Source organism: Melitaea cinxia, chromosome 3 (genome assembly GCF_905220565.1).
Source record: "Melitaea cinxia chromosome 3, ilMelCinx1.1, whole genome shotgun sequence".
Classification (NCBI taxonomy): domain Eukaryota; kingdom Metazoa; phylum Arthropoda; class Insecta; order Lepidoptera; family Nymphalidae; genus Melitaea; species Melitaea cinxia.
Genome location: NC_059396.1, coordinates 10073997 through 10099808, shown reverse-complemented (window position 1 = coordinate 10099808; position 25812 = coordinate 10073997). Strand labels below are relative to the sequence as shown.

The 25812-nt window shown below is 33.8% G+C and overlaps 3 protein-coding genes across 3 annotated transcripts; 2 read left to right on the top strand and 1 right to left on the bottom strand.

Moving 5' to 3' along the window:
* The first annotated feature begins 3515 nt into the window (after positions 1 to 3515).
* LOC123669441 (transcription initiation factor TFIID subunit 5) lies at positions 3516 to 13570 on the top strand. Its single transcript, XM_045603045.1, has 12 exons — positions 3516 to 3758; positions 3832 to 4017; positions 6579 to 6781; positions 6922 to 7121; positions 7608 to 7809; positions 7969 to 8158; positions 8228 to 8303; positions 8524 to 8661; positions 11836 to 12029; positions 12456 to 12569; positions 12792 to 12972; positions 13308 to 13570. Exons 1-12 carry the CDS (start codon positions 3696 to 3698, stop codon positions 13514 to 13516), a joined length of 1956 nt encoding a protein of 651 aa, XP_045459001.1. The 5' UTR covers positions 3516 to 3695; the 3' UTR covers positions 13517 to 13570.
* LOC123669442 (integrator complex subunit 10) lies at positions 13521 to 15458 on the bottom strand. Its single transcript, XM_045603046.1, has one exon. It carries the CDS (start codon positions 15340 to 15342, stop codon positions 13603 to 13605), a length of 1740 nt encoding a protein of 579 aa, XP_045459002.1. The 5' UTR covers positions 15343 to 15458; the 3' UTR covers positions 13521 to 13602.
* Positions 15459 to 18682: 3224 nt separating this feature from the next.
* LOC123669158 (F-box/SPRY domain-containing protein 1) lies at positions 18683 to 20187 on the top strand. The gene is made up of 4 exons (XM_045602789.1): positions 18683 to 19016; positions 19091 to 19364; positions 19775 to 19865; positions 19956 to 20187. The coding sequence occupies exons 1-4, from the start codon at positions 18685 to 18687 to the stop codon at positions 20051 to 20053; spliced, it is 795 nt and encodes a 264-aa protein (XP_045458745.1). The 5' UTR covers positions 18683 to 18684; the 3' UTR covers positions 20054 to 20187.
* Positions 20188 to 25812: the final 5625 nt, after the last annotated feature.

Genomic DNA, 25812 nt, shown 5'->3' with positions numbered 1-25812 from the left:
GTCCCGCACTTCCTTCCCCTTGACTCGTAGCTAGTCTGACTTATCTATACATATAATAAAATTGTAGGAAAGTCAAAACTGTACATTGAATATTTTTTTTTAAATACTTGGAATGTGATCTACAATCGATACCGAAGCCAAAAATATAGTTTTTAGAATTTTTGTCTGTTTATCTATTTGTCTGTTTGTCTGTATGTATGTCCGGGATGAACTCAAAAAGTACGGCATGGATTTATTTCAAATGTGGCACGAATATTATTAAGAAGTCGGGTCAACATATAGGCTACATATTATCACGCTATCACCTACGTGGAACGAGCAGTGAACCTTTATTTCTTCAACGAATTCTGTAACAACGTGTAATCTAACAACAAATATTTGAATGTTGTTGTTATTATGTCAATAACCATGCTATAAGCTAGCTTCACACTATAAATAAAGACATTCTGTAGTATATTTAGTACCAGCATTGCACCCGTGCGAAGCCGGGGCGGGTCACTAGTTTTAAATACGTTTGGACGAATTTTTCTGCAACGTAGTTTTGGGGGTATGGACTTGAGCCGTTTACGTGAAGATGCTGCTGGGATTGATTGGGAAAGGGTGTTTGTCACGTCTGCGGTGGACGAAAAATTGGCGGCTTTTAATTCTCTCCTGACCCAGCTATACGATATACAGGCTCCTGTTCGACCTGTGCGTATTAAGCATGCTACTGCGGCCTGGTTTACAGCTGAAATAAGAGCACTGCAGCAGTTAAAAAATAAGTCTAAAGCTCAATATAAATCTAATCCGAGCCCATCTAATAAGGAGAAATATAAATTCATCGAAATCCTTGCAACAAAGCTTGTAGAGATGCACATCGACGTCATATCCACACATCTATATCAGAGGAAGCAGATCCTGCAAAAATCTGGAAATTTCTAAAAACACTCGGAGTTGGCAAAGTCAAACAACACGTGACTTCAAATTCCTTTGATCTCAATAAGCTCAGTAAAAATTTTACTTCTTCTGTCACTATAGACAGTGTGACCAAAGCCGATACCCTTAGTCACCTTTTTGCCATTGAAACTCCCGACTCTTCGCCAACGTTTACTTTCACACAATTGTCTGAATGTGATGTTAAAAGAGCATATTAGCTGTTAGTTCTAATACAGTGGGCTTCGATAACATCAGCCGTAATATGATCATTCCTAAAATAGACTCAGTCCTTTCTGCATAACCCATATTTTTAACGAATCCCTAAGTTCCAATACATTTCCTACTAGCTGGAAAGACGCTCAAATTATTCCCCTACCTACAAAACCTAATCCCTCTACGTTTTCCGATCTTCGCTCAATAGCCATTCTCCCTTTCCTGTCCAAAGTTTTAGAGCGTCTTGTCCATCAACAGCTAAGTTTATTTCTTTCTTCCAATGATCTCCTAAATCCTTATCAGTCTGGTTTCCGTAAAGGTCATAGTGCGGCTACGGCCCTTATGAAAATCACTGATGACATTAGGCGGGCAATGGACGGTCAGAATCTCACCGTGTTGACCTTGCTGGACTTTAACAATGCGTTTAACGCGGTGGATTTGCATTTAGTGCTGGCTGTCTTATGCTTGCTTAACATATCTCCATCAGCAATTGATTGGTTTCATAGTTACTTGTTTGGTCGTCGGCAGCGCGTTCGTGTCCAGGATTCTTATTCAAACTGGTCGAACGTTAATGCTGGCCTTCCGCAAGGTGGCGTGTTGTCCCCCCTCTTATTTTCAATCTTCATAAATTCAATAACTCTCCACATATCTTCTCTCTACCACTTGTATTCCGATGATCTTCAAATTTATTCTCACGCTAAGTTGACAGATTTACCTACATCAATAAACAATTTAAATAATGACTTGAAGAACCTATATAGATGGAGTAACTCCTACGGATTAAACATTAATCCCTCAAAATGTCATGTTATTATTATCGCTAGTCCTAAACTTGTGTGTCGAATAGATTGGTCACTTATACCACTAGTCGTTTATAACAACGCCGTAATCAGTTACAGCGACAAAGTCAAAAACCTCGGAATTATCTTCGATAGACGTCTTTCTTGGGCACCTCAGTTGAGTGAGATGAGCCGTAAACTATTTGCAGCTATCGGATCACTGCAACGACTGCAATATTTCGTCCCTTTGCTTACCAAAATTACGTTAGCACAGTCACTCCTTCTACCAATTCTTGACTATGTTGACACTTGCTATCTTGATATTAAAGAGGAGCAATTAAATAAGCTTGAGGGCCTTCAAAATCTTTGCATACGGTTCATATTTGGTCTTCGCAAATATGACCACGTTTCCGAATTTCGCAATGGTCTCGAGTGGCTTCCGATTCGCTTTCGTAAGAATACTCACATACTCTCGCTACTATATTGTATAATTTTTCATTCTGATACACCGCTGTATCTTAAGGAGCGTTTCAAGTATCTTTGTAATACACATGAACGCACTCTTAGATCTGAGTCTACTTTAATGCTCGAAACTCCAGCTCACACTACTTCTTTTTACTCCAATTCTTTTTCAGTTAAAGCTATATAACTTTGGAACGCTCTACCTCTTCTTATAAAACAAGCCCAATCCCTGTCTTGCTTTAAAAAATACCTCAAGGCGGCACTATTTGTCACTTAGTACGTTATAATTGTTTTTATATCTCTGTGTAACATAATGTATGAGTATTGCTTCACTTGTATTTTTTATTCTATACTTTTATCCATATTATATGTATTTCGTTTATAAATAGGTATAGCATTGACACGTGGACGACGCTCAAATTTTTTTAGCATTGTTATAACATTATTTGAAATAAATACTATTAAATTATAAAAAATGTTATTAATAAGGAAAAATTTCGAACTGGGCCGAAGATACGACCAACAAATTTGTACAGAAGTATCTAAAACATATATGTCTTCGTAATTGTAAAGACCCTAAATATAAAATTAAAAGAGCCTGAGAAGTCTTTAGTTTCACTACCGCGTTTAATATATATATTTTTAATTATTACTTTCTATTCGACGCCCATCAATTTAATTTTACTAGTACTAAGGACTCGCACTCGCACTTACGAAGATCAGCTTTATATGAAGAATCTCACAAAATATTTTTCAACGATTAAACATTACTAACGATATGGTAGAAATAAAAAAATTCGGTCAATGCCAGCTTAAGGAAAAAACACCTGTTAATTTTTTTTATTGAGTTGCAAAAAATTTCCAAGTGTTTTTTCAAGTAGTACTTTTAAATGTACTTGATTGTACGTTGCTGTAGTTTTTAATCCTAATGAGTGAGATGTGACCGTGTGATATGACTGTCCTAATAGTAAAATATAAGCAAGCGGAAAAATTAACAAACACAAAATCAGTTATCATGCGGATTTCAAGTTCATGCCTATTCATCCTTTTTTACCGAACACTTTTTATGAGTCTTTACTCTCATCCTTACAACTATTACATTTAGCAATCTGTGGGCAAACCAACAAAGCGACAATTGACATGACAATTTTCAGCTGTTTATGTCTGTGGTTCGCATTTGTAAAATACAAGAAGCTTATACAAAACACGTAAAATATATTGAATCGAGTGGAATGCCATGAATAAATAATATTAAAAAGCATAAGTAACTAAACAAATATATAAAAACTTCAATACATTTGTAGTATACTTTTATGTGAATAAAAAATGGGAGATAAATCAACTCCACTTTTAGCTGTTCTTCAACTTCTACGGAAGTATGACTTGAAGGTATGTATTTTATTTATTTAGAGCAAGATTAAAGCAATTTTTTTACATCTTAAAACTTTGCATTTTTTAACAGGGTACTGAAGAAATTTTAAGAAAAGAAGCTAATTTAGGTGACGCCGAGTATGAAAATTTAGATTTACCCGAAGTTGAACTTGCTAGTATTCTAACAGCACATCATACTGAAAGTGACCCTTATAGTTACGAATTTGCATACGAAAGTCTGAAAAAATTTGTCGAAAATTCTTTGGACGTATACAAGGTAATTTTTGATACACAATTTTTTTTTGTTTAGCTGCATATAAATGTGTGCTGCGTGTAAATGTTGCCGAATAGCCTATAGGCTGAGGATTTTCGGACACTGATCGGATCGGATATTAAAAAACGAATTACATTTTGTATGTATTGTGTGGCTACGGTACTAAAGAATATAGCCACCCCCTCTCTTCCCGTGGGTGTCGTAAGAGGTGACTTAGGGATAACACAGTTCCACTACCACCTTGGAACTTAAAAAGCCGACCGGTGGCGGGATAACCATCCAACTGCTGGCTTTGAAATACACAGGCCGAAGACGGGCAGCGGTGTCTTCGGTGCGACAAAGCCAGCCCAGCAGTCACCAAACCGCCTGCCCAGCGTGGTGACTATGGGCAACACACATGAGTTCACGCTATTTTTGGCCTAGACTTGTGGAGACCTATGTCCAACAGTGGACTGTATAGGCTGTAATGATGATGTAATGATGATTTAAAGTATGTGTACTAAAAATGAAGATACTCTTTGAAGTTACAAATAATAATTATCTAAAATTTTGAAACTTACTTTTATAACACTTTCAATGTGTTACAAATTACCAGTTCTATCATGTAATTTGTGTACACATGTGTGATTATACTCTATAATTGTGTTTGCTCGCAAAGAAAAAGCTAACTTCTTTCTACAAGATATTAAACAATTATCTTACCCTACTGAAAATTTGAACCAAGCTGATAAATCATTTTCAGATATTATTACTTTTGTATATTACATACTTATATTCTCAAAATGAAAACACAGAACTAAGTATGCTTTTTTATTATTTACCTTTTAATCAAAAACTTAATTTTATAAATATCAATTGTTTAAAGTTCTCTTAAAATTTATTTTACTATTATTAATTATATTATTCTAATTTTATCGATGATACTATTGAATGCGATTCTTATACTATCATGTAATAAAAAAACTTTTTAAGTTAAACGGTTTTATGTTAAACATACATTGCAATGTTTAAGATAAATGTACTAAAAACCAAAAAATAATAAAATAGATACAGTCGTGGGAATTATAAACATATGCATAGACTAGACTAAAATAAAACCGTGGGGCACGTCAATTGTCTACAATCGTTGATTAAAATGTTTGTTTTGTAATGTTACACTATAATTAGGCAGTTGTTCAACCGACAACGATGGACGTGTGATAAGTAGGGCTAGAATGTGGAAACAAGCTAGCAAGCTCGATTATAAGCGAGTTTTAGGGTTTCATAGTGGTGAGCGAGTAGTACTTTTATCATATGTTTTGTCGATTAAAGACAAACTACGAGCAGTGAAACGATTCCTCGCCAGCCAGCAGTGTGAATGTCCAACGATAAACTAGTTGAAACATCTCTTTTATTTACATGGAGTGTATAACTATTGGAATTTCCATGAGCAAGAAAATAGTAAGTAATTTCCTCACCGTCTGCGGGCCAACTGCCTATTTTAACGACGAATTAAACGATTCTTCTATCGCACATTAAGTCGATAATTTGTAGACAATTGACGTGCCCCACGGTTTTATTTTAGTCTAGTCTATGCATATGTTTATAATTCCCACGACTGTATCTATTTTATTATTTTTTGGTTTTTAGTACATTTATCTTAAACATTGCAATGTATGTTTAACATAAAACCGTTTAACTTAAAAAGTTTTTTTACCTATTTTTATTTTCTAGTTTTTAGTTTTTATTTCGCATTCTGTTTAATTCATTTAGTGCTTCATTATTGCAAGGGCCATCTTAAATATTTAGGTTGTATAGTGCACTGTATTCTTCTTGTCAAGCCCTTTTATTTGATACCCATATTGGTGGGATTGATAAAAAATTGTTATCAGACATTTGGTAGCGGCGGCCAGCTTAGATTTCAATTTTGCATAGTAAATTGTATTCTACTTGTTGAGACCTTTCATTTGATACCCATGTTGATGGGATTGATAAAACCTAAGTTATCCGCCATTTTGTAGAGGCCGCCATCTTGGATTTTAATTTTATATAGTACATTGATTATACTGGTTGAGCACTTTCATTTGATACCCATATTGATGGGATCGATAAAACCTACGTTATCCGCCATTTTGTAGCGGCCGCCATCTTGTATTTAATTTTTTTATAGTATATTGTATTCTGCTTGTTGAGCCCTTTCATTTGATACCCATATTGATGGGATTGATAAAACCTACGTTATCCGCCATTTTGTAGCGGCCGCCATCTTGGATTTCAATTTTTTATAGTTTATTGTATTCTGCTTGTTGAGCCCTTTCATTTGATACCCATATTGATGGGATTAATAAAACATAAATTATCCGCCATTTTGTAGCGGCGGCCATCTTGAATTTATAATGATAATGAATAAACATAATTGTATTGTCACCAAAACCCAAAGTGTATACAAAATTTCAGATTAATCGGTTGACAGGAAGAGGGTGAAATTTGAATTACTAAATTTGACCCAAGAATAAATAATAAAAAATAAATAAAACAAACGGGGTGAGCTAAATAAAACCGTTTAAAAACATTTTTTTTTTCAGTATGAACTTTCAACATTCCTGTATCCAGTATTTGTTCACATGTATTTAATCCTTATATTATATGATCACAAAGAACATGCGGTTAAATTTCTGGATAAATTTGGTCCAGAACAAGAAGATTATTATCAGGAGGACCTTAAACGGTTGGCAATGGTCGAAAATAAAGAACAAATAAAGGGCAATGAATTAGCAGAGATATACAAGTATGTGGCGTGTAAAAAAAATTTGAATTTCTTATAAAGCTAATGGTTTATTGTGAAAACTAAATAGTTCAATCAGTCAGTCAAATCAGTTAAATATCCATTTAAAAAAACTGTATGTAGGTAGTTTTTTTTTTTTTTAGCTCTAATAAGTTCCAAGTTCAACTGTCTAGAGATGCATCTACGCAGTTAAAAAGATATTTACATGAACAAAAAAGTTCTCCTGTTATTATAAATATTATTAATAACCACATTCAGATTGACATTCATGATGGTCCAGGTCGGACGCAAGCTCAAGTAAAATCGACTATAGGTGGACTATTGGGAGAAGCTTCAAGAAATGGTAATTTTTTTAACTCTTAAAAATTAATATAAATTTTTATGTCTCATCAAAATATTAGTTTTATATTCAACTGTAATTCAAGAAAATCATTTCTTAGTATCATTGAGTTGGTGCACAGCAGGAAGCCCAAAATCTGGAGAAGACTGAGAAAACTAACTGAGAAAGTACCTCAACCTTACAAAAGATCACAAATAAATAACACTGCTGTCAAGAACTAATGTGTTCCTGTGGTGAGTAAGGTAGCCAGAGCTCCTCTTCAGATAGGTAGGGTCAGCATAACCTTTGCGACGCTTCTGGTGTTGCAATGGTCTATAAGCTATGGTAATCGCTTACCATTAGTGGAGCAATATGCTTATTTTTCGACATAGTTGTATAAAAAGTAACGAATGTTTCATTAATAATTATTTTAATACATGTTATATGTAATATCAACAATGTATAATAATAATTATTCCATTTATTTAATACGTCAACCTAAAATTTTAGATAACCGTACAAAAGTTTACTACGGGCTTCTTAAAGAGCCTGATATTCAAGTGCTTCCTCCTCCTGTTGAAGACGAAGATGAAGCTGATGAAACTCCAGATAAACCAAAAAAGAAAAAGGCTAAAAAAGATAATATATTTATGAAAAAACCCAAATCTGACCCTAATGCTCCTCCCAATGACAGAATACCATTACCAGAATTGTATGTATTGCAAATAGACTATGTCGCATTATTATACTACATTAATATTATAATCAGATGTAATAAAACATATGACCATATTAGTCAAATACAGAATGTTACATACCATGAAAAAATATAATTTGCTTCGATCCTATGGTTTTATAATATATATTTCAGAAAAGAAACGGATAAAATAGAAAAAGGTAAAGCTATTAGAGAAGCTTCAAAACGTGTGCCACTGGGCCCTGACAGCCTGCCTTCTATTTGCTTCTACACACTACTAAATAGTGGCCAAACAGCTATTTGTGCGGATATCTGTGATGATTCCACGTTACTCGCTGTAGGCTTTAACAATTCTTCTATTAAGGTAATCTACATAACCAAACGTTACTGTTTCACGCCTAAACATATTACTTATTTTTTTTTTTTTAATTAGGTTTGGACATTAACTACAAATAGATTGCGTGGTATGAAGTCAGCAGATAAATTACAAGATATTGATAGAGAAGCAGGTATAGCTATTTTTATAATATTGCAAAACAGCCGATTCTCATTATAGCAGCTTGAACAGCAGCAGGATTCCACCTCTACCACCACTTCTCTTCATGCACCGTCCCTCTTCCTTTTCCTTTCATAGAAAAAAGGCTTACATAATACATTACAACTACAAAGTAATAAAAGCAAATATAATATTTGTATTTTTACACGAATGTCATTTTATTTCCTTCATAGGTGATGTTTTGGTGAGGATGATGGAAGAAAAAGATAGAGATACATGTCGTACACTATTTGGACACTCTGGTCCGGTGTATAAAGTTGCCTTTGATCCATTTAAAACTATGCTGTTGTCCTGCTCTGAAGATTCTACTGGTAAGAGCTTGAAATCGAAGCTACAAGCCTACTTATCTATACAAATAAATAAAATTGGAGTGTGTTTGTAATATTAAAATAACAGCTATTTACTAAATGGATATGGATGTATACACGGTACATATACCAAAATAACATTCTTTACAATTACGAACGAAGTCGCGGCCACTGCTAGTACATATATAAGGATTAATAGTAATGATTAATAATATTTACACACGGTGGGCCATTGGTCTTAGCAGTTTATTTATTTGTTAAAACCAACAAGATAGGCACTATTGTGCATATAATCATTAACAAAAGATCTTAAAAGCTAAGCGTAATCTTAATTATAGGTGTTACACTCATTCTATTAATTTAAGCACGTATACATAAAGATTATTATAACAAACAATAACAATTAAAATACATTAAAAAGCAATTCCAAAATAGTTCAATAAAGTCCCGATCAATTGACCACATATATAGTTAAAATGATAAACAATTTGATTAAATAATTGTGTTTGCAGGCAAACGAAAAAAAACCGACTTCAATTATATTGATAAGTAATACAACGTAGGTAGATGAGAAAATAGTTGAGTAAATACGCATTATCAAAGATTACTCCAAAAGTAGTTATCAGATCTCGATAAAATTTAAATGTGACCACATGATAAACATCAGCTTTCGATTAAAATAAAAATTATCAAAATCGGTACACCCAGTAAAAAGTTATGCGGATTTTCGAGAGTTTCCCCTTGATTTCTCTGGGATCCCATCATCAAATCTTGGTTTCCTTATCATGGTACCAAACAAGGGATATCTCCTTTCTAACAAAAAAAGAATTATCAAAATCGGTACATCCAGTAAAAAGTTATGTGGTATAATACAACGTTGGTCGACGAAAAAAGCGTCAAGTAAAAATGCATTATTAGATATAACTCGAAAAGTAGTTGTTAGATCTCAAATAAATTTAAATGGGACCAAATGACACACACCACCTTTCGGTTTAAAAAAATGTCGAAATCGGTCCACCCGGTCAAAAGTTCTGATGTCACATACATAAAAAAAAATACAACGAATTGAGAACCTCCTCCTTTTTTGGAAGTCGGTTAAAAATTGAATTAACGACATATACAAACATTAATGAATAAATCACTGTTATTTTAAAGCTAAATAGTATACCTTAACTGAAATTGTAAATTGAAAATCTATTTACATAATTAAAAAAATAATAATAATCATCACTACATAGTATAAAACAAAGTCGCTTTTTCTGTCCCTGCAAATGTATGTACGCTTCAATCTTTAAAACTACGCAACGGATTTTGATGCGGTTCTTTTTAATAGATAGATTGATTCAAGAGGAAGGTTTATATGTATAATAACATCCATTAAATAGTGGAGAAATACTGTTATTTTTGAGTTTTCTAATGTTATGTCGTAAATTATTATTATTTTTTTCGCTTAAATTGCAAACGCAGGCTAAACCCTACAAGATTTATCAAAATAATGTACTAAGTATTGTACACATTGAAAAGGTCTACAGAAAACTCCGCGATGGTATATACCTATCTCTTATGGATATCCCACAATAACATTTTTTTGTCATTTACTTTTTACGACAAATAATGGCTAATTTTCGAAGCGATTTTAACCAATACAGCATTAATCCTTATCCAATTAAATACCTTAAATACATTGTTGATTGAATGATCTATATGGCCATTTACAGCATATGATTTAAATGAATATTTTCGAAGATATCACAGATTTAAAAATTGCGGGACGTAGCGTTTGCGGCGGTACCGGCCGGCGGGCGGTGGCGGCAACGTGCCTATAAATAGCGCGTCGGAGGCTGCGATTCTCCCGATAGCATTTTGAATTTAGCAGCGATCGGATGCGTTTATTTTCTGAGCTCTCTAGCGAGGAAAATAACAATACTTAATAAAACAGTGCTTTTCAGCGCGACAACGTATCAGTAATTATAAGTAACTTACGATAAGTAATTGTATGATAGTAGTTTTAAAATATAAATTACATTTTATTGTAAGGTTAATAAATCGCACTTATAGTAATAATTAGTACATACGGTTAGATAAGATTAACCATAATTTTTGTATTGGAATTTTCTATTAAGATCTTGGTTAAAATTTAGAGTTAGATCAATTTAATATTAGGGAAATTATTTTCAAAAATCGTAATTTAAGTTGAGGTATGTAAGTTCAGAAAAAGAACTTAATAGAATAGGTATCTTTTGTTGTTGATGATTGTTGATTATCTTTTGTTTTTAGTCGAACGAATAGCAAAGTATTTTTAATTAAATTAAAATCGTAGTTTAAGTTGAGGTATTTCAGTTAAAAAAAAAAAAAACTGAATAGAATAGGTATCTTTTGTTTTTCATGATCGTTGATTACCTATCTTTTGTTTCTAAAGTAAAAAACGTAGTATATATTGTATTTCTGTAGTGTATTTAGCATCAGCAATGCACCCGTGCGAAGCCGGGGCGGGTCGCTAGTTAGAGAATAAAAAACATTAAGGTACTTGTCATGCAATTAAATAAATCATCAGCAATTATTATATATTTAAATATTGATAAGTTACTCGAAAAAATGTCAATAGAAACATTAGAATCGGGTTGTTTTACCTTTTTATCAATGCAATTCGATTGTAAAACGAATTAAAACTCATCATCAGCCTATTAATTGGTGAATGGCATCCCTAACGAGTACGTATGTATTTTTCTACAAATGGAGTAAATGCTGCTCTTGAAGGGGCATGAAAGTTTAATTTATTTAATAAGTAAAAACTGTCAAAGAAACCATTCACCAACTCAGTTAGATTCCTTTATAACAATTTCGTATGTAATTCTTACGAAATCGTCAACATCTTCGCAATTTAACTTTAGATTGTTTTCTAATCTTTTGTTAACACTTGGATAGAAAGATCGCTGCTCGCAATACCTTGCGCACCGTGTTGTGCGCATTATCACAGAAGCCGGGTTTTTATAACATTTAAGAATTTGACAATAACTGTCTGTACTAAAGTAAAATGAATCTTACTGTAATCTACTCTGATACTGGCAATTCCGCAAGGGTGCTCAAGCCAAAGAAGAAGAAGAAGAATCTTACTGTACACGTAAAATCGGATATACTAGTTACTACTCTGTTCAATAAATGCATTTTTTTTTTTAGTAAGACTATGGTCTCTTCAGTGCTGGACATGCCTAGTAGTGTATCGCGGGCATGTGTGGCCGGTGTGGGACGTGCGCTGGTCCCCCTACGGCCACTATTTTGCGTCAGGCGGCCACGACCGCACAGCTCGCCTCTGGGCGACTGACCATCATCAGCCTCTCAGAATATTTGCCGGTCACCATTCTGATGTTGATGTATGATTTAGTATATATAATTTGTCAAAATTTAATATTAATTAAATTCATCATCATCATTTCAGCCTTTTACAGTCCACTGCTGGACATAGGCCTCCACAAGTTCGCGCCAAAAATGGAGTGAACTCTCGTGTTTTGCCCATAGTCACCACGCTGGGCAGGCGGGTTGGTGACCGCAGGGCTGGCTTTGTCGCACCGATGACGCTGCTGCCAATCTTCGAACTGTGTATTTCAAAGCCTGCAGTTGGATGGTTATCCCGTCATCGGACGGCTTTTTAAATTCTAAGGTGGTAATGGAACTGTGTTATCCCTTAGTCGCATCTTACGACATCCACAGGAAGAGAGGGGGTGGCTATATTCTTAATGCCGTAACCACACAGCAAATTAACATTATCTATTATGAATATTAAAATGTTGCAATTTCAGTGTATACAATTTCACCCAAATTCAAATTACATTGCCACTGGATCCAGTGATCGCACTGTCAGAGTTTGGGACTGTTTAACAGGGTCACAAGTTCGAATAATGACTGGTCACAAAGTAAGTATTAAATTGTAGTGAACAATGAAAAAATTTTATTATCAATGCCAAGAACATGTTAACCTATCAACTTATCATCTACACTTTAATAAGCATTACAGTAACTTAGTAGGGAAATTATGTACTACCTAAGCTTCAAGCCTTCTAGTTTCTCTCGTTCTCTAGCCTCTGCTCTTAGATAAATTTATAAAACTTTATTTTAGAATATTATAAAATTTTCAGTCAACACCATTCACATTAGCCTTTTCCACATGTGGAAGATGGCTGGCCTCAGGTGCTGGGAGTGGAGAAATAGTTGTGTGGGACATCTCGACTGGCTTGCCTACAGCAACGTTACCACCAATGCATGTGGCGCCTGTACATGCGTTAGCTTTTAGCCGTGATGGAACCCTATTATGTTCTGGTGGGTCAAAAGAATCATTTAAAACTATCTTTTCTACACGTAGAAATTATTATTGGCTAACTTAGCCAATAATTATTTACAACTTATTTTATAATAATTTCTTAGATATTGTTATTTGTGACTTAAAGAAATTATGTATTAATAAACATTATAAAAGTAATGAAATCGTAAAAAATTTTATACCATTAAAACTTTAAAAATCTACCTAAATCAACTTCTGTGAACATTATAATAATTTTTTAAAAACGATTTAATTAAAACGAAACCTATTCATTTTTATAAATTTGTGTCTCAATATTCGAAATAACCTAATTTTATTTTGTGAACTGTTACAGGTTCCTTAGACTCTACTATCAAACTTTGGGATTTTAGCTTAATAACAGATGAAAACACATCTGATGAAGGAGGGGCTAACAATGCAACACAAAAAGAAGAAAAATTCTTGCTACGATCTTTTGCAACAAAAAATTCGCCTATTAAAAATTTACATTTTACTAGACGAAACTTATTGTTAGCTGTTGGATCATATGAAGGAAGTTCATAAATTGTTTTATTACAAAATGCTTTTATTAAATAAACATAGTTAAATATCATAATACATTATATTTTTTAATTTCACTCAATAATGGTTTACAAAGACTGCAAAAAATATGATCTTTCTGCATTTATAAATTGAATTATTAGATTTAGTATAGATTCATTGCTTCTTGCGACTTGTGCTTTCATTGCTTGTTTAAAATCTTCTTTGACACCTTTATCTGCACCTCGCGTACCAATTCTTCGTTGTCCAAGATGTTGCTGTGAGTTCGGTAGAATGTCTAAAGCAACATTTTTGCCTTGTTCATTCCAAATAAAACTTAACTCCTCTAACAAGTCAATATGAATTATATATGTTGGAAAAAGATGGTAATGAAAAACACCTTTCTTTCTAATTGCTTCCATAATGTGTATAAAAATGGCTTCCTCTTGTGGCCACCCTAGTTGCATTAATACTAATACATGTCCATAAGCTAAATCAGTATTATTTCCAGTTTTTATGAGAATTCTTATAAGTAGAGTACAGAAATAATGCATAATAGCAAATTTAGTTAAAGGTAGGAAATGTAGATGACGATGTTTTCCACCAATAATTAGATCAGGCTCCAATACTCCTTCAACAGTAGGTAATACAGGAAGTGTGGCCAATATGTTTTCAATACAAGCACTGTAGTTTTGCTGAAAGAAATTTATAGACACTTTTGATACAAGAGCAGTTATATTATTAGTTGTTGGGGGCGGACAAGCCTCATCATATCTTCCTCTGAACAAGGCTAATTCTTCAGAAAAACCTTCTAACCAAGGTTTAACTTGCAGCTGTGAAGTTAGTTTTATAAATTCTCTTGTTATAACTTCATTTCGATGTAAAAGTTCCCAACAATTTGCAGCTGCTTGAAACTGGTTGGCTGAAACTCCTGTAACTTCTATATCACCTTTTCTTCTCTTTGATGGTGGGAGGTCAGGGTCAGACAAAGCTTCAACAAGTATATGGTTACCTTTAAGAGATTTGTGCTCATAAAGTGATCTTAAGAAGAATACCACCCCACAATATAAAAGTTGCCTACAATCATCAAAATTTCGCAAACCTAATAATTTTTGAAAATAGGATTCTTTATTTAGACTATTACTGTAATTAACTAAATAAGAATCCCATCCTAACTGTCTTCCCAACAATTCAAGTATGCCATAAAGTCTTTGCCAGGGATCTGTAATATCATGCTCAGTTTCATCATAAATATAAGAATTATAAAAGTCAATGGCTTTAATCACTAAGCGTTGTAACAGTCTAGGTGACTCCAAAGAGTTGAGTAAGGGCAATGTCTCTACAACTAGAAGACGAGCGTATCGATTGTCATAGAAAAATTCTTCAGCATTTATGAGCGTCTTAACAAGGCTATCTACACCTAGTTGTGGAAATTTCTTTAATAATAGAACTAGTAAACGACAATGCTCCATAGTGTCATCACTATTTTCAACACTTGTTTTTAATATGTTTAACTGGATATCTGGAGAGATGTTGTCAAACATTTGACTCAAAAAACATGGTTCATTGGTTTTAAGAGCATTAGCAATAGCAGATATTTCCGTTAATAATTCTGGCATTCTTTGTGGTGACATCATTAAAGAACTAAAACATTCGGCTGCTTCTTGTACATTTCCGGATTGTTTTTCCATTAAGTAAGCTTCAAATTGAATCTTAAAATTTGTTGGAAACAATGTTTTAGCTGTTAACATCCAAGCTTTAGCCGAATAAATGTTGTGTTTTTGAGCTTCTTTTGCTCTTGATATAATATAGTTTTCATCGTCTTCAAGAGTCTTTTCTACGGCAGGCATAGTTAATATTATTGTTCTGATTTTAGATTAATTATGGAAAAATACACTGTTTTTTGAGCTGTATGTAAGTATATTCCGTTTTTTTTGGAAGAGTCTTATTGGGTAAACAAACCCCTGTCAATCGTAATTCACGTTTTTTCCGCGTTTATCACTCACTTTCATAACACATTAGTTTACAGACATTTGTAAAACTCCTTTTACTATTTATTTCACCTAAAACAAATATCAATTTATCATTTTAAACACATAAAAACAACTATTATAAAATACGAATTCCGAGCGTACAGATAACTAATATTTTTTAATATGACATTTCAGTATATTTTTTTAAAAGGCAAATAGGGAATCCCATCCTAACTGGTCATAATATTAGCCTATGTGGTCATAATATTTTTAGAGGCGAATGAACAGCATGAGCTATATAAAATAGGCCCAGCCCATATTCTTTACCTATATTTTAAATTTTCACGAATTAAAATTTGTTCAATAATGTTACCGTAAAGCGATTTGTTATTAATTTGTTTTTTGTTATTATTGTTTTTTTTTTTATGTTGAGCGCAAAAAAAATGCTTACAATGTCAATATTTTATGGTAAACATTGTAAAGGTTTTATTTTAAATTATGAATATTTCTGAATATCAATTTCACCCTGAACATTTTTAACGCTATCCCATATAATATTAAAGTATACCACATAGCAATGGCATAAAAGTTTACTGTAGTTCATAGGAAAAAATTTTGAGACTTTAGGATGAGACTTAGGATTACCCAATGAGATCTTCGTGGAGAACAATGTTAGTCCTTTTTTTAGATGTTAGAGAGAGTGTGCCGCCGGCGCAAGGTTTTTTTTATTATAGTAAATACAAATCAATATATCAAAGTAAATACAAATAATGTGACAATAATATTTATAGGGTCAACTTTTTTTTTAGACAGGCGAAAATAGGACATTTTGTTGTAAATTTTATCTATAACCATTTCACATAAACGAAATATAAATTTGTTGCCTTTTATACTAGATGCTCGATTAATATATATTTTTTTTGTAACTAATTCTTAGCAAAAATAATCAATATATTATTAGGTTTTGAAATAATTTTAGGTATTGTTATATTATATGTTAGCGTTAAATATTTGAACATAAAATGAATTTTATATTCGTCTATGGCTTATTAATATTGTTCATTGATTTGCTCTTTGTGTCACTTTACTACACTTACGAGCATACTTCATCCTAGACTTACAATATTACTCTGTTGTCTGTGGTCGGAAGTACGCCATATTTGTTTACTATTTAGGACTCTAGGATACCTACCCCACCCCAGCCTGCAAAATAATGATACTTGTAATAAAAAAAATACTAATCGATAGATTTTCAATAGCTCAATTCAACTATGTTGTCCTTTTAAATTGCTCACCTTAAACTATTTAATTAAAAATCGATAAAGTCGTTGAAAAAAATCGTCGTTGAAAATAAATGCAACTTGAGCAGTTTTTTAATACTTTTTGAATAATTTAATTTATTGAGAGCTGGATTCAAGTCTTTCGCTCTAAACTGTACACATTTTAACATATTACAAATAAGACAGTAATATTATATAATTATAAACAAAATCTTCTACACTTCATATTGTTTTCTTTATTATATCGTCTCTACTGACGAACATATAAACTTGAATATAGGTTTAAAATTTTTTGGATTGACAAATATTTTTCTGGGCAGCGGGGAGTATTTATTTTATTTTTTGAGCTGTTATTTATCCAATCTAGGAATAATCTATAAGTTACACTTAAATTTAATTAAAATTATATGTGGTACGCATAGATATAGTAAAAAAAAGTAGATAATGCGCGGCCTTTGTTGTTAGTGAAGCCACAAAACTCGGCTCCTTCAAGTAAATACACGCGCTCACGCACACATATGCATCAAACTACGCTCATTTTCGTTAGTATGTCACGAGGCTTCATACAGTAACTTTGCTTATAAAATGGCGTCTTGTGTGATTAAATGGTGCAAAAACAATACCAAAGTAAACAAAAAATCTGAAGGAATATCGTTTCACACGTAAGTACATATAAAACTTTAAATTTATTGTTATTCCAAAATAATATTGAGGTTATTCGGAACTTATAATTTCAATGTCACGAAATGACGTACCACGGGAGTGTTGCCAGTAGTTCTTTTTTTCAATACCCCCAAAATGTGGGTAAGTAAATTGTACGTAACCAGAAAAATAATTAAGTAAAAAGTAGACATAGTTATTGTTTTTTTTCTCGTGTCATTTTATGTTACATAAATTGAAAATAAAAAAATCAAAATATATTTATGAATTATTAACTCGTTTGTTTTATGTTTTAACTTTTTACAATTTTTGAGTAAACTAGGTACCCATATTTTACTATCAAATTTCATGGTTTTAGGTTTCCAACGAATATTTTAATAAGAGGTGAATGGGTAGCGGCTGTAAGACTGAGAAAATGACCACGATTATTCTGGCCATGCGCATAAAGTCAATTTAATACGATTAGTGATTGAAAAATATTTGAACATAAGACTACATCATATTAGTAAAATGCAAACAATGACGATGACTCTGAGTTCTAAGCGACAAAAATTTAAAAAACTTATCCAACATAAAGGATTCTAGGTTTAAGAAAAATAGTTAAAAAAACCGACTGCAAACTGAAAAGAGATAAACAGAGGGGATAGGAAGTGTCCATTCATACGATTATCTTACGAATATATTTTTTTATTATTCTACCGATTTTTTGTTTTATTTTTAGTAAATTTATTTAAAACTATAAACAGGTTTTTATTTTCACATACCCATTTTACCTATATTAAATTAATTGTTTAATAAAAATTTTAGGGACTTTTTTTAAAAGGTGTCAACACTTCACTCACTCACACATCTTTAAAAAAGTGGCTTCACTTTTCTGTTCTAGGTGCGTTATCTACCTTTTTTTACTTGATCTATGGTGGTACGATATAAAACATTTATAATTTTTTAAGCTTTCTAGATTAAATTATTAAATTTAAGATTACCAAATCTGTGGTCGAGAGTTAGGTGTAGTTATCTGTGGTACTATGCTCTGTGGGTGTAGTTGAGGTCTGCGTGTTTTTAAATTTTAAAATGATCCATTAAACTAAAAGATCAATCAATTAAAAATAAAATTATTTTGAATAAAAATAAAAATAATTGTAATAACTGTAGATAAATATTTTAACATTTACATGCGAAAAAAATGGGAGAAATGGGTTTTAATCACCGATTACCAAACTAATATTTAATAATTTATTTTATAACAAAAAAGTTATTTAATATAATTGTTGACTATAAAATGAATACATACGATAACGATATTTGTGATTACGCTATTGCCGAACTTGTGGCCGATCATTTTTTAGAGAATATATTTTCTTATTTAAATTTGCGCGATCTTAAAAATTGCGCACTAGTGTGTAAGACATGGCTTAGAATTTTAAGTGATGAAAATAATGATGTTTGGAGATTGCATTGCGTTAAAAGATTGGCTGAAGAAGTCATGAAATCAGATTTACTTTCAAATCTATCTACTTACAAGTCCAAACTGAGAGCCTTTTACCACGCTTGGAGCCCTTATGATTGCTCGAGGAATATTTATATTAAACCTAACGGATTTACTCTACACAGGTATCATATCACAGAATGTACATCCTAAAAAACTCATATAAGTACTTTACCTATTTATCTTTTATTATTTACAGAAATCCAGTAGCCCAAAGCACAGATGCATGTAGAGGAAAAATCGGTTTTTATAGAGGTAGGCACTCATGGGAAGTTATTTGGGAAGGACCACTGGGAACTGTAGCAGTAATTGGTGTGTCAACAAAAGAAGCTCCATTGCAATGTCAGGGTTACGTAGGGCTTTTAGGTTCTGATGAACATAGCTGGGGTTGGAATTTAGTTGATAATCAATTATTACATAATGGAGACACTCATGGACGTTATCCTATTCTTAATAATTGTCCAAAATACCAAGTAAGTTAAGGAAAATTTTGTTTTAAAATAGTGTGGTATTTATCTTACGTTTTTTATAAATTGTTTATACGTTTTAGCCTGTAATATCCCACTACTGGGCATAGGCCTCTTTCCCCATGTAGGAGCAGGATCAGAGCTTAATCCACCAATGCGGGTTGGCGGATATATTCCCTACGATCGAGTAACGATCGCTGTCAGGTGTACACGATAACAACCGGGACCGACGGCTTAACATGCTTTTCGAGGCACGGTGGGGAGACCCACTAGGACTGTACAAACACCCAGACCACGGCAAACACCTGTATGGCCAATACAAATGTTTGTCATGTGCGGGGATCGAACCCACAACCGCCAGCGCAACAGATACAATCAATCATACAATTCATACAATCATACAATTTTTACTTCAGGTTGGAGAACGCATACGAGTAATTCTAGACTGTGAAGGACACACTTTATCTTTTGAGAGAAATCATGAATTTCTAGGAGTGGCATTCCGAGGTGATATTATTGTTAAATATTGGTAAAAAAGAATTAAATTAGTAATTTGAATTTTCAAGTATTTTTACTTATAAGTATTTTTTTTTTCAGGCCTTCCTTACAGGAAAAAGTTGTTCCCAACTGTGTCAGCAGTTTATGGTAACACAGAGGTTTCTATGGTTTACCTAGGGGTACCAGCAGATGGCTAACAATATCCTTATTGGATTAAATTTATTTAGTACTCATGTGACATATTTAATTTATATCTATCACTAGTGTTATCTTTGTCTTAAAATCTATACTTAATAAATTAGTTAATAAAAAGGTACTTTTAACTTTTAAAGATCTCTTGTTTTAATCCTTAATCTGTGCATCACATAGTTGAGTTTTATCCTTTTTGCGATATTAACATGAGCATTTCTATCTGCTATAGTTACGGAAATATTTTTTTTTTGCAAAGTGGTATAACTGTTAAAAAAATCTTGAATATGTCAAGTGGTCCCATTGTCAGTAATGAATTACTTGAAGTATTCAACACTATTTTTCGCGCTTTGTTATTTAAGTGCGATTTTATTGAATTTCTCAATTAATTTTCAGTAAATTTTTCGTGACTGGTGAAAAATTCAAATAAAAAAACGATGATTTGTATGGGAAGTTATTGTAAACTATTGTATTTGAAACAAGAATTCCAAAATGTTAATAAATTTTTATCTGGACTATCTGGATGGAGAATTTTCAACAGGGTACTGATGAATCTAGAGTTATATCCTTTTGGACCTAAAACTTTCGTAAACGTTTCGTTTTCTTTAACCCTTTATCAGGCATGGTATGTTTCATTGGCCACAAGATACTTTGAGTTTACTATTGATCTTCATTTTCTTTGTAAATTTAAAAACCCTTTTTTTATGACTGATATGTGTTGTTTTCATAATTTGTTTAAAAAAAATCACCTAGGCAAAATTGTCATTAAAAGTAAGTGGTAATTATATATATATATGCCTGTCTGGTGGTAAGATATGGACACTTTCCGTTCACCAAGAGGTGTCATTTTTACCAGAGTATTAGTTATTATTTTAATATTACCTGTCAGTTCCATTTCCTGGGGGTTCAGGTGTCCCCGCACTCTCCGGTCGAGCCCTCCGTCAGTGTGGTTTCTGTGCAAATCGTAGAGTCTATAGACGTAGCGCCGCGTACAACTGCCATTTCCCCTCCTATTCACTCCTTGACCACGCAGCTGCACCTTCTCTCTCTCAAAGTGCACCTCACCAACATACGAGGATTGCACTCAAATCTCTACAGTCCACCACCACCTGGAGACTGAAAAGCCGCATTTACTTTTTTTACAGAGACGCAAATCGGTAGTCCAGTAAACGTAACGTACCTGCCCCTGGTAACCCTGGGTGTTCGCTCGAGCATAACTTTAAATCTCGCGCTGGCGTCTGTATGTATGCTCGTAATAATGTCTGCTTAATTTGGAGATACCTAATCTCTCCATTATGTTTATTGGACACGGGCATGGAGCGGGTTGTGTACCTGTACCTATCGGTTGCACAGTGGTGAATGGGAGGTGATTCGAATGTTTGACTATCTCAGTGCCCGAATGCTATCTAATCTGGGGGATTTTAACGCTCACCACCAAGACTGGCTGTTCCCATACCAGAATACCGACCATGCCGGGAAAGAGACTCAAATTTGGCCTGTCCAAGAAGCAACACGAGTACCCGACGTTGACGACCACACACCTGTTTGGAACCTCTGCTGACAACTGACCCAGACCTGCCCTCGGTATCAGTCGCGGCTCCCCTGGGCACATCTGATCACTGTGTGGGAAAGTCAGTATGTAACTTTCACTCTCTGGATGCCAGTACTACCAGAACCAGACGTGTGGCGAAATAAGTCGGCATTTCGGTCAGCAGATTGGGATGAGATGCGACACTTTTTTGCATCCTACCCTTGGCGGTTTACTTGCTTCTCTTCCTGTGATCCGCAAGAGAAGCTGAAGCCGCAGCTCGTAAGAACTCAGCGTTTGCAGCCTGGGCTGAAGCCCGTACTCTCAAATCTCCGGACATCACTACGAAGAAAAGAGCGTTCAACTCTGCTGCCAAGTCCTACAAAAGGGTTCTCAAAAGGGCTCGTTTCAACTGCATTAATCGCATTGGAGCCAAATTACCTTCCTATCGGTGTGGAATAAAGCTATTTGGTCGCTGTCTAAGTCGGTGGAAATTAACTTTTGCCGTCCCTGGCTGCCTCCTCTGCTAAAGCTAGATGGGTCGCTGGCCATTACTGCGACAAACAAGGCTAACCATTTAGCGAATCTGTTTGCGGAAAATTCGCTCCTTGATGCAGGTAGTGCATCACCGCCTAGACACCCACCTTGCAACTCTGCTATGTCCGAAATATGCAATCACCAAACTGTGGTTTTGGGAGTACTCCGCAATTTGGATACGAATAAGGCCAGTGGCCCTGACGGGATACTAGCTAGAGTTCTTAAAACCTGTGCCCCTGAGTTGTCTCCAGTTCAAGCGCGCTTGTAGCGCCTCTTTCTAAAATCAGCTCAAGTTCCTAAAGCTTAGAAGATTGCCAACGTACAACCTTTACCTAAAAAGGGTAGTCGTGCCGACCAGGCCAAGTATCTTTGGGTACGCGGATGACAGCACTGTTACATATTCAATCCCCGAGCTAGTGGAGCTGAAACTCTTGAGCATAGAGAGGCTCTGGTCGAACGCATAAATTTGGCTTTGAAAGGGGTATTCCCTTCCGGCTTCCGTTTTCCCAACTAATAACTTGTGTATCTTCGAATCAACATTGAATAAGAATCATTTTATTTTTTTATTTTATTTTATTAGGGACAAAAAACAATTGTACAGTCATCTAGGCAAGCGCGTACTATCTTAGGCTGCATCTTCACTTACCATCAGGTGAGATCGCAGTCAAGCGCTAGTCTATAATAATATCTTTAATATAAAAATGAATCGCAAAATGTGTTGGTAAGCGCATGACTCAACAACGCCTGGACCAATTTTACCAATTCTTTTTTTTAAATGTTCGTTGAAGTCCAAGGATGGTTTTTACGGCGAGAAAAATTCGAATAATTTCCGGGAAAACTTTTCTTTTTTCCATACAAACGTTTTCTAACTAAAATGTAGAGTCAATTTGAACTTTATAGCTATTCAATAAAGTTCATATTAAATAACAAGCACTCATTATTGTCTAAGCAATGTAGGTGTTCCCAACGTCAAAGAGTCAATTTGCACTTTATGATCGCTGCACAAAGTTCAAATTCAATCATATCTAGCAAAACGGTGTGCGTGTTCGCGTTGGACGATCTAATGTCGCGTTCCGAAACTCAATAATTGTTTTTGCAGGCAAACGAAGAAAAACCGACTTCAATTATATCGACAAGTAGGTAATACAACGTAGGTAGACGAAAAAATAGTCAAGTAAATAGGAATTAACAAAGATTACTCCAAAAGTTGTAATCAGATCTCGATGCAATTTAAATGTGACCACATGATAAACATCGGCTTTCGACTAAATTAAAAATCATCAAAATCGGTACACCCAGTAAAAAGTTATGCGGATTTTTGAGAGTTTCCCTCAATTTCTCTGGGATCCCATCATTAGATCCTGGTTTCCTTATCATGGTACCAAACTAGAGATATCGCCTTTCCAACAAAATTTTTTTTATTAAAATCGGTTCATAAATGACGGAGTTATCCCCAAACATACATGAAAAAAAATTACATATGGTCGAACTGAGTAACCTCCTCTTTTTTTGAAGTCGGTTAACAAAAGTGATAATATCGCGAACCCGACCAAATTAAATAGTCAAAAAATGTAAGAGCTATAGATCATTAGTACTGATTTTTATTGTGGTTGGCTTCGCGATATTATTTCTTTTGTTTTAGTTTCAGCACGCGACATAAAATGCATTAGTTTTCACATCAAGTCATTACATCTGTCAAATAAATCGCGTTAAAAAAGGGTTTTATTATCTTTAATTATTAATTTAATATCACGTCACGATCAGGCCAAATCTGCGCGATCGGGCACGACGAGCCGCGCGTTTTGTGACGTAAGACTTGCGCCACTGTGTTATGTCATCGAGGCACACAATTTTTAAATATTTGTCACCTTTAGGTTCCCACTGTCCCTTTAGATTATTTTCCAATCAGGTTTGAACCCTAAGTTCGCCTCTTAATTTCATCTTTTAGCGGACATCCCAGTCGGGGTTTTTAAGTGGGTCACAGAAGGCCGACCAAAGTTCGTGGAAGCGAAGATACTTTGGTCACCCGAGCTGAACCTCACACACTACCCTATCATTAGGGTGACGGTTCTGGCCAGGAGAATTGTTTGCGCCGACTATAAAATAGGTAGGACCAAAAAAACTGCCATATTCCAAATATTTTTGACAGAACGAAGTCTGTCGGGTCCGCTAGTATTTAAAAAAAACAGTTATCAGCAAAGAGAGCATAGTTGAAACTATGCAACTTCCTAATAATATATTTCCGTGTAATGGAAATAAGTTCTATAAAGCTACACAGCTCATTTAACAGGGATAGGACGTAATATCCCTGCTGAAAATTGCACATAAAAAACAATGATTTGTATGGGAAGTTATTTTAAACTATTGTGTGTTTGAAACAGTTGTTGTTAAAGCAGACTGAAACAGAGACAGAAATTGCTATTAGGAATACATTCTTCTTCTTCTTTTTAAAGACTATGGCTTAGGAATACATTATTCAGATAAAAATATAGACCAAACCAAATCCAAAAACGTTTTATAATGCCTGTGCTAGTGGGATCTGATAAAGGATTAAAATTAAATATTTATAAAAGAAGAATTTGAGTGTTTAATGCTTTGCAAAAGAAAGTAATACGCATAGTTTTCGAAAAAGACTTTTTTTAAACTTTGTTTTTGCTCGCCTGTAAAATGACTTTCGACATGTATCACTGGTCACAGGTGACACAGAAATATATGTTGATGAAATTCTAATTTTATTTTAGTATATATTACCTACCTAATTCAAAACAGTGGTATCTTGAAAATATTTGTTTGTAGCTTAAATTTTTATTTATTTAATTATATTGCAGTATAATGTATATGCTTGATTCAGTTAGGATTTTATCTAGATTTGAAATGGATGTGACATTTACATAACAATTTTTAAAAAAAATTCTGCTTCATAAGTAGTATTTGAGTAGTTTAAAATTGTATACAAAACATTATTCCTTACCTTCAAAGTTTATCATTACATAATAATAATATATATCAATGCATAATATAAAACAAAGTCGCTTCCCGCTGACTGTATGCTTAGATGTTTAAATTACGCAACGGATTTTGATGCGGTTTTCTTTAGTAAATAGTGATACCAGAGAAAGGTTTATATGTATAATACATGCATAAAATAGTAGAGGAACACTAGTTATAGAGATTTCTAATGCGATGTCGTAAATAAACACATTTTTTGAGAGTATGTGGGTACGCCACAAGTGGCAGATTTTATAATTTGTACCTATTATATAGAAATGTACTAATTCTTATTACACTAATAAAATATGAAATAATTAAGGGGTGAAATTGAAGAAAAAATCTTCAAAAAACTTCGCTGGGTGTCAATTGTTTATTGTAGGCTCAGAGTTTCCACTAGTATTGTTTCCTCTCAGACGCCAGCTCTGATGGGGAGACGTAAGTTAACGTAGGTTAATGATGAAATGAAAATTAACCCACGTTAATTTAAATCTACCTATATCTCTTAAACTGTGCTCCCAAACGAGGAGTACCTTAATTGTAGTAGGGCCGTTCAGTGTAAGGTGTTTATATATAAAAAAAAATTGCATATAAACAATACACTTACCCTATAGTGAAGTAATTTTAATAATAATTCTCATAAATTTTCACCAATTTTAATTAATTTTTGACATAAAATGCTACATTGTGACAAACCAGTATTAGATTATTAGG

Excerpts from the sequence above, each read along its gene's own strand:
- LOC123669441 (XM_045603045.1), top strand. The coding sequence starts at position 3,696 with ATGGGAGATAAATCAACTCCACTTTTAGCTGTTCTTCAACTTCTACGG. Across the intron at positions 7,122-7,607 it reads GGGAGAAGCTTCAAGAAATG|ATAACCGTACAAAAGTTTAC; the intron begins GTAATTTTTTTA and ends CTAAAATTTTAG. Across the intron at positions 12,030-12,455 it reads GTCACCATTCTGATGTTGAT|TGTATACAATTTCACCCAAA; the intron begins GTATGATTTAGT and ends TTGCAATTTCAG.
- LOC123669442 (XM_045603046.1), bottom strand. The coding sequence starts at position 15,342 with ATGCCTGCCGTAGAAAAGACTCTTGAAGACGATGAAAACTATATTATA.
- LOC123669158 (XM_045602789.1), top strand. The coding sequence starts at position 18,685 with ATGAATACATACGATAACGATATTTGTGATTACGCTATTGCCGAACTT. Across the intron at positions 19,017-19,090 it reads AACGGATTTACTCTACACAG|AAATCCAGTAGCCCAAAGCA; the intron begins GTATCATATCAC and ends TATTATTTACAG. Across the intron at positions 19,866-19,955 it reads TCTAGGAGTGGCATTCCGAG|GCCTTCCTTACAGGAAAAAG; the intron begins GTGATATTATTG and ends TTTTTTTTTCAG.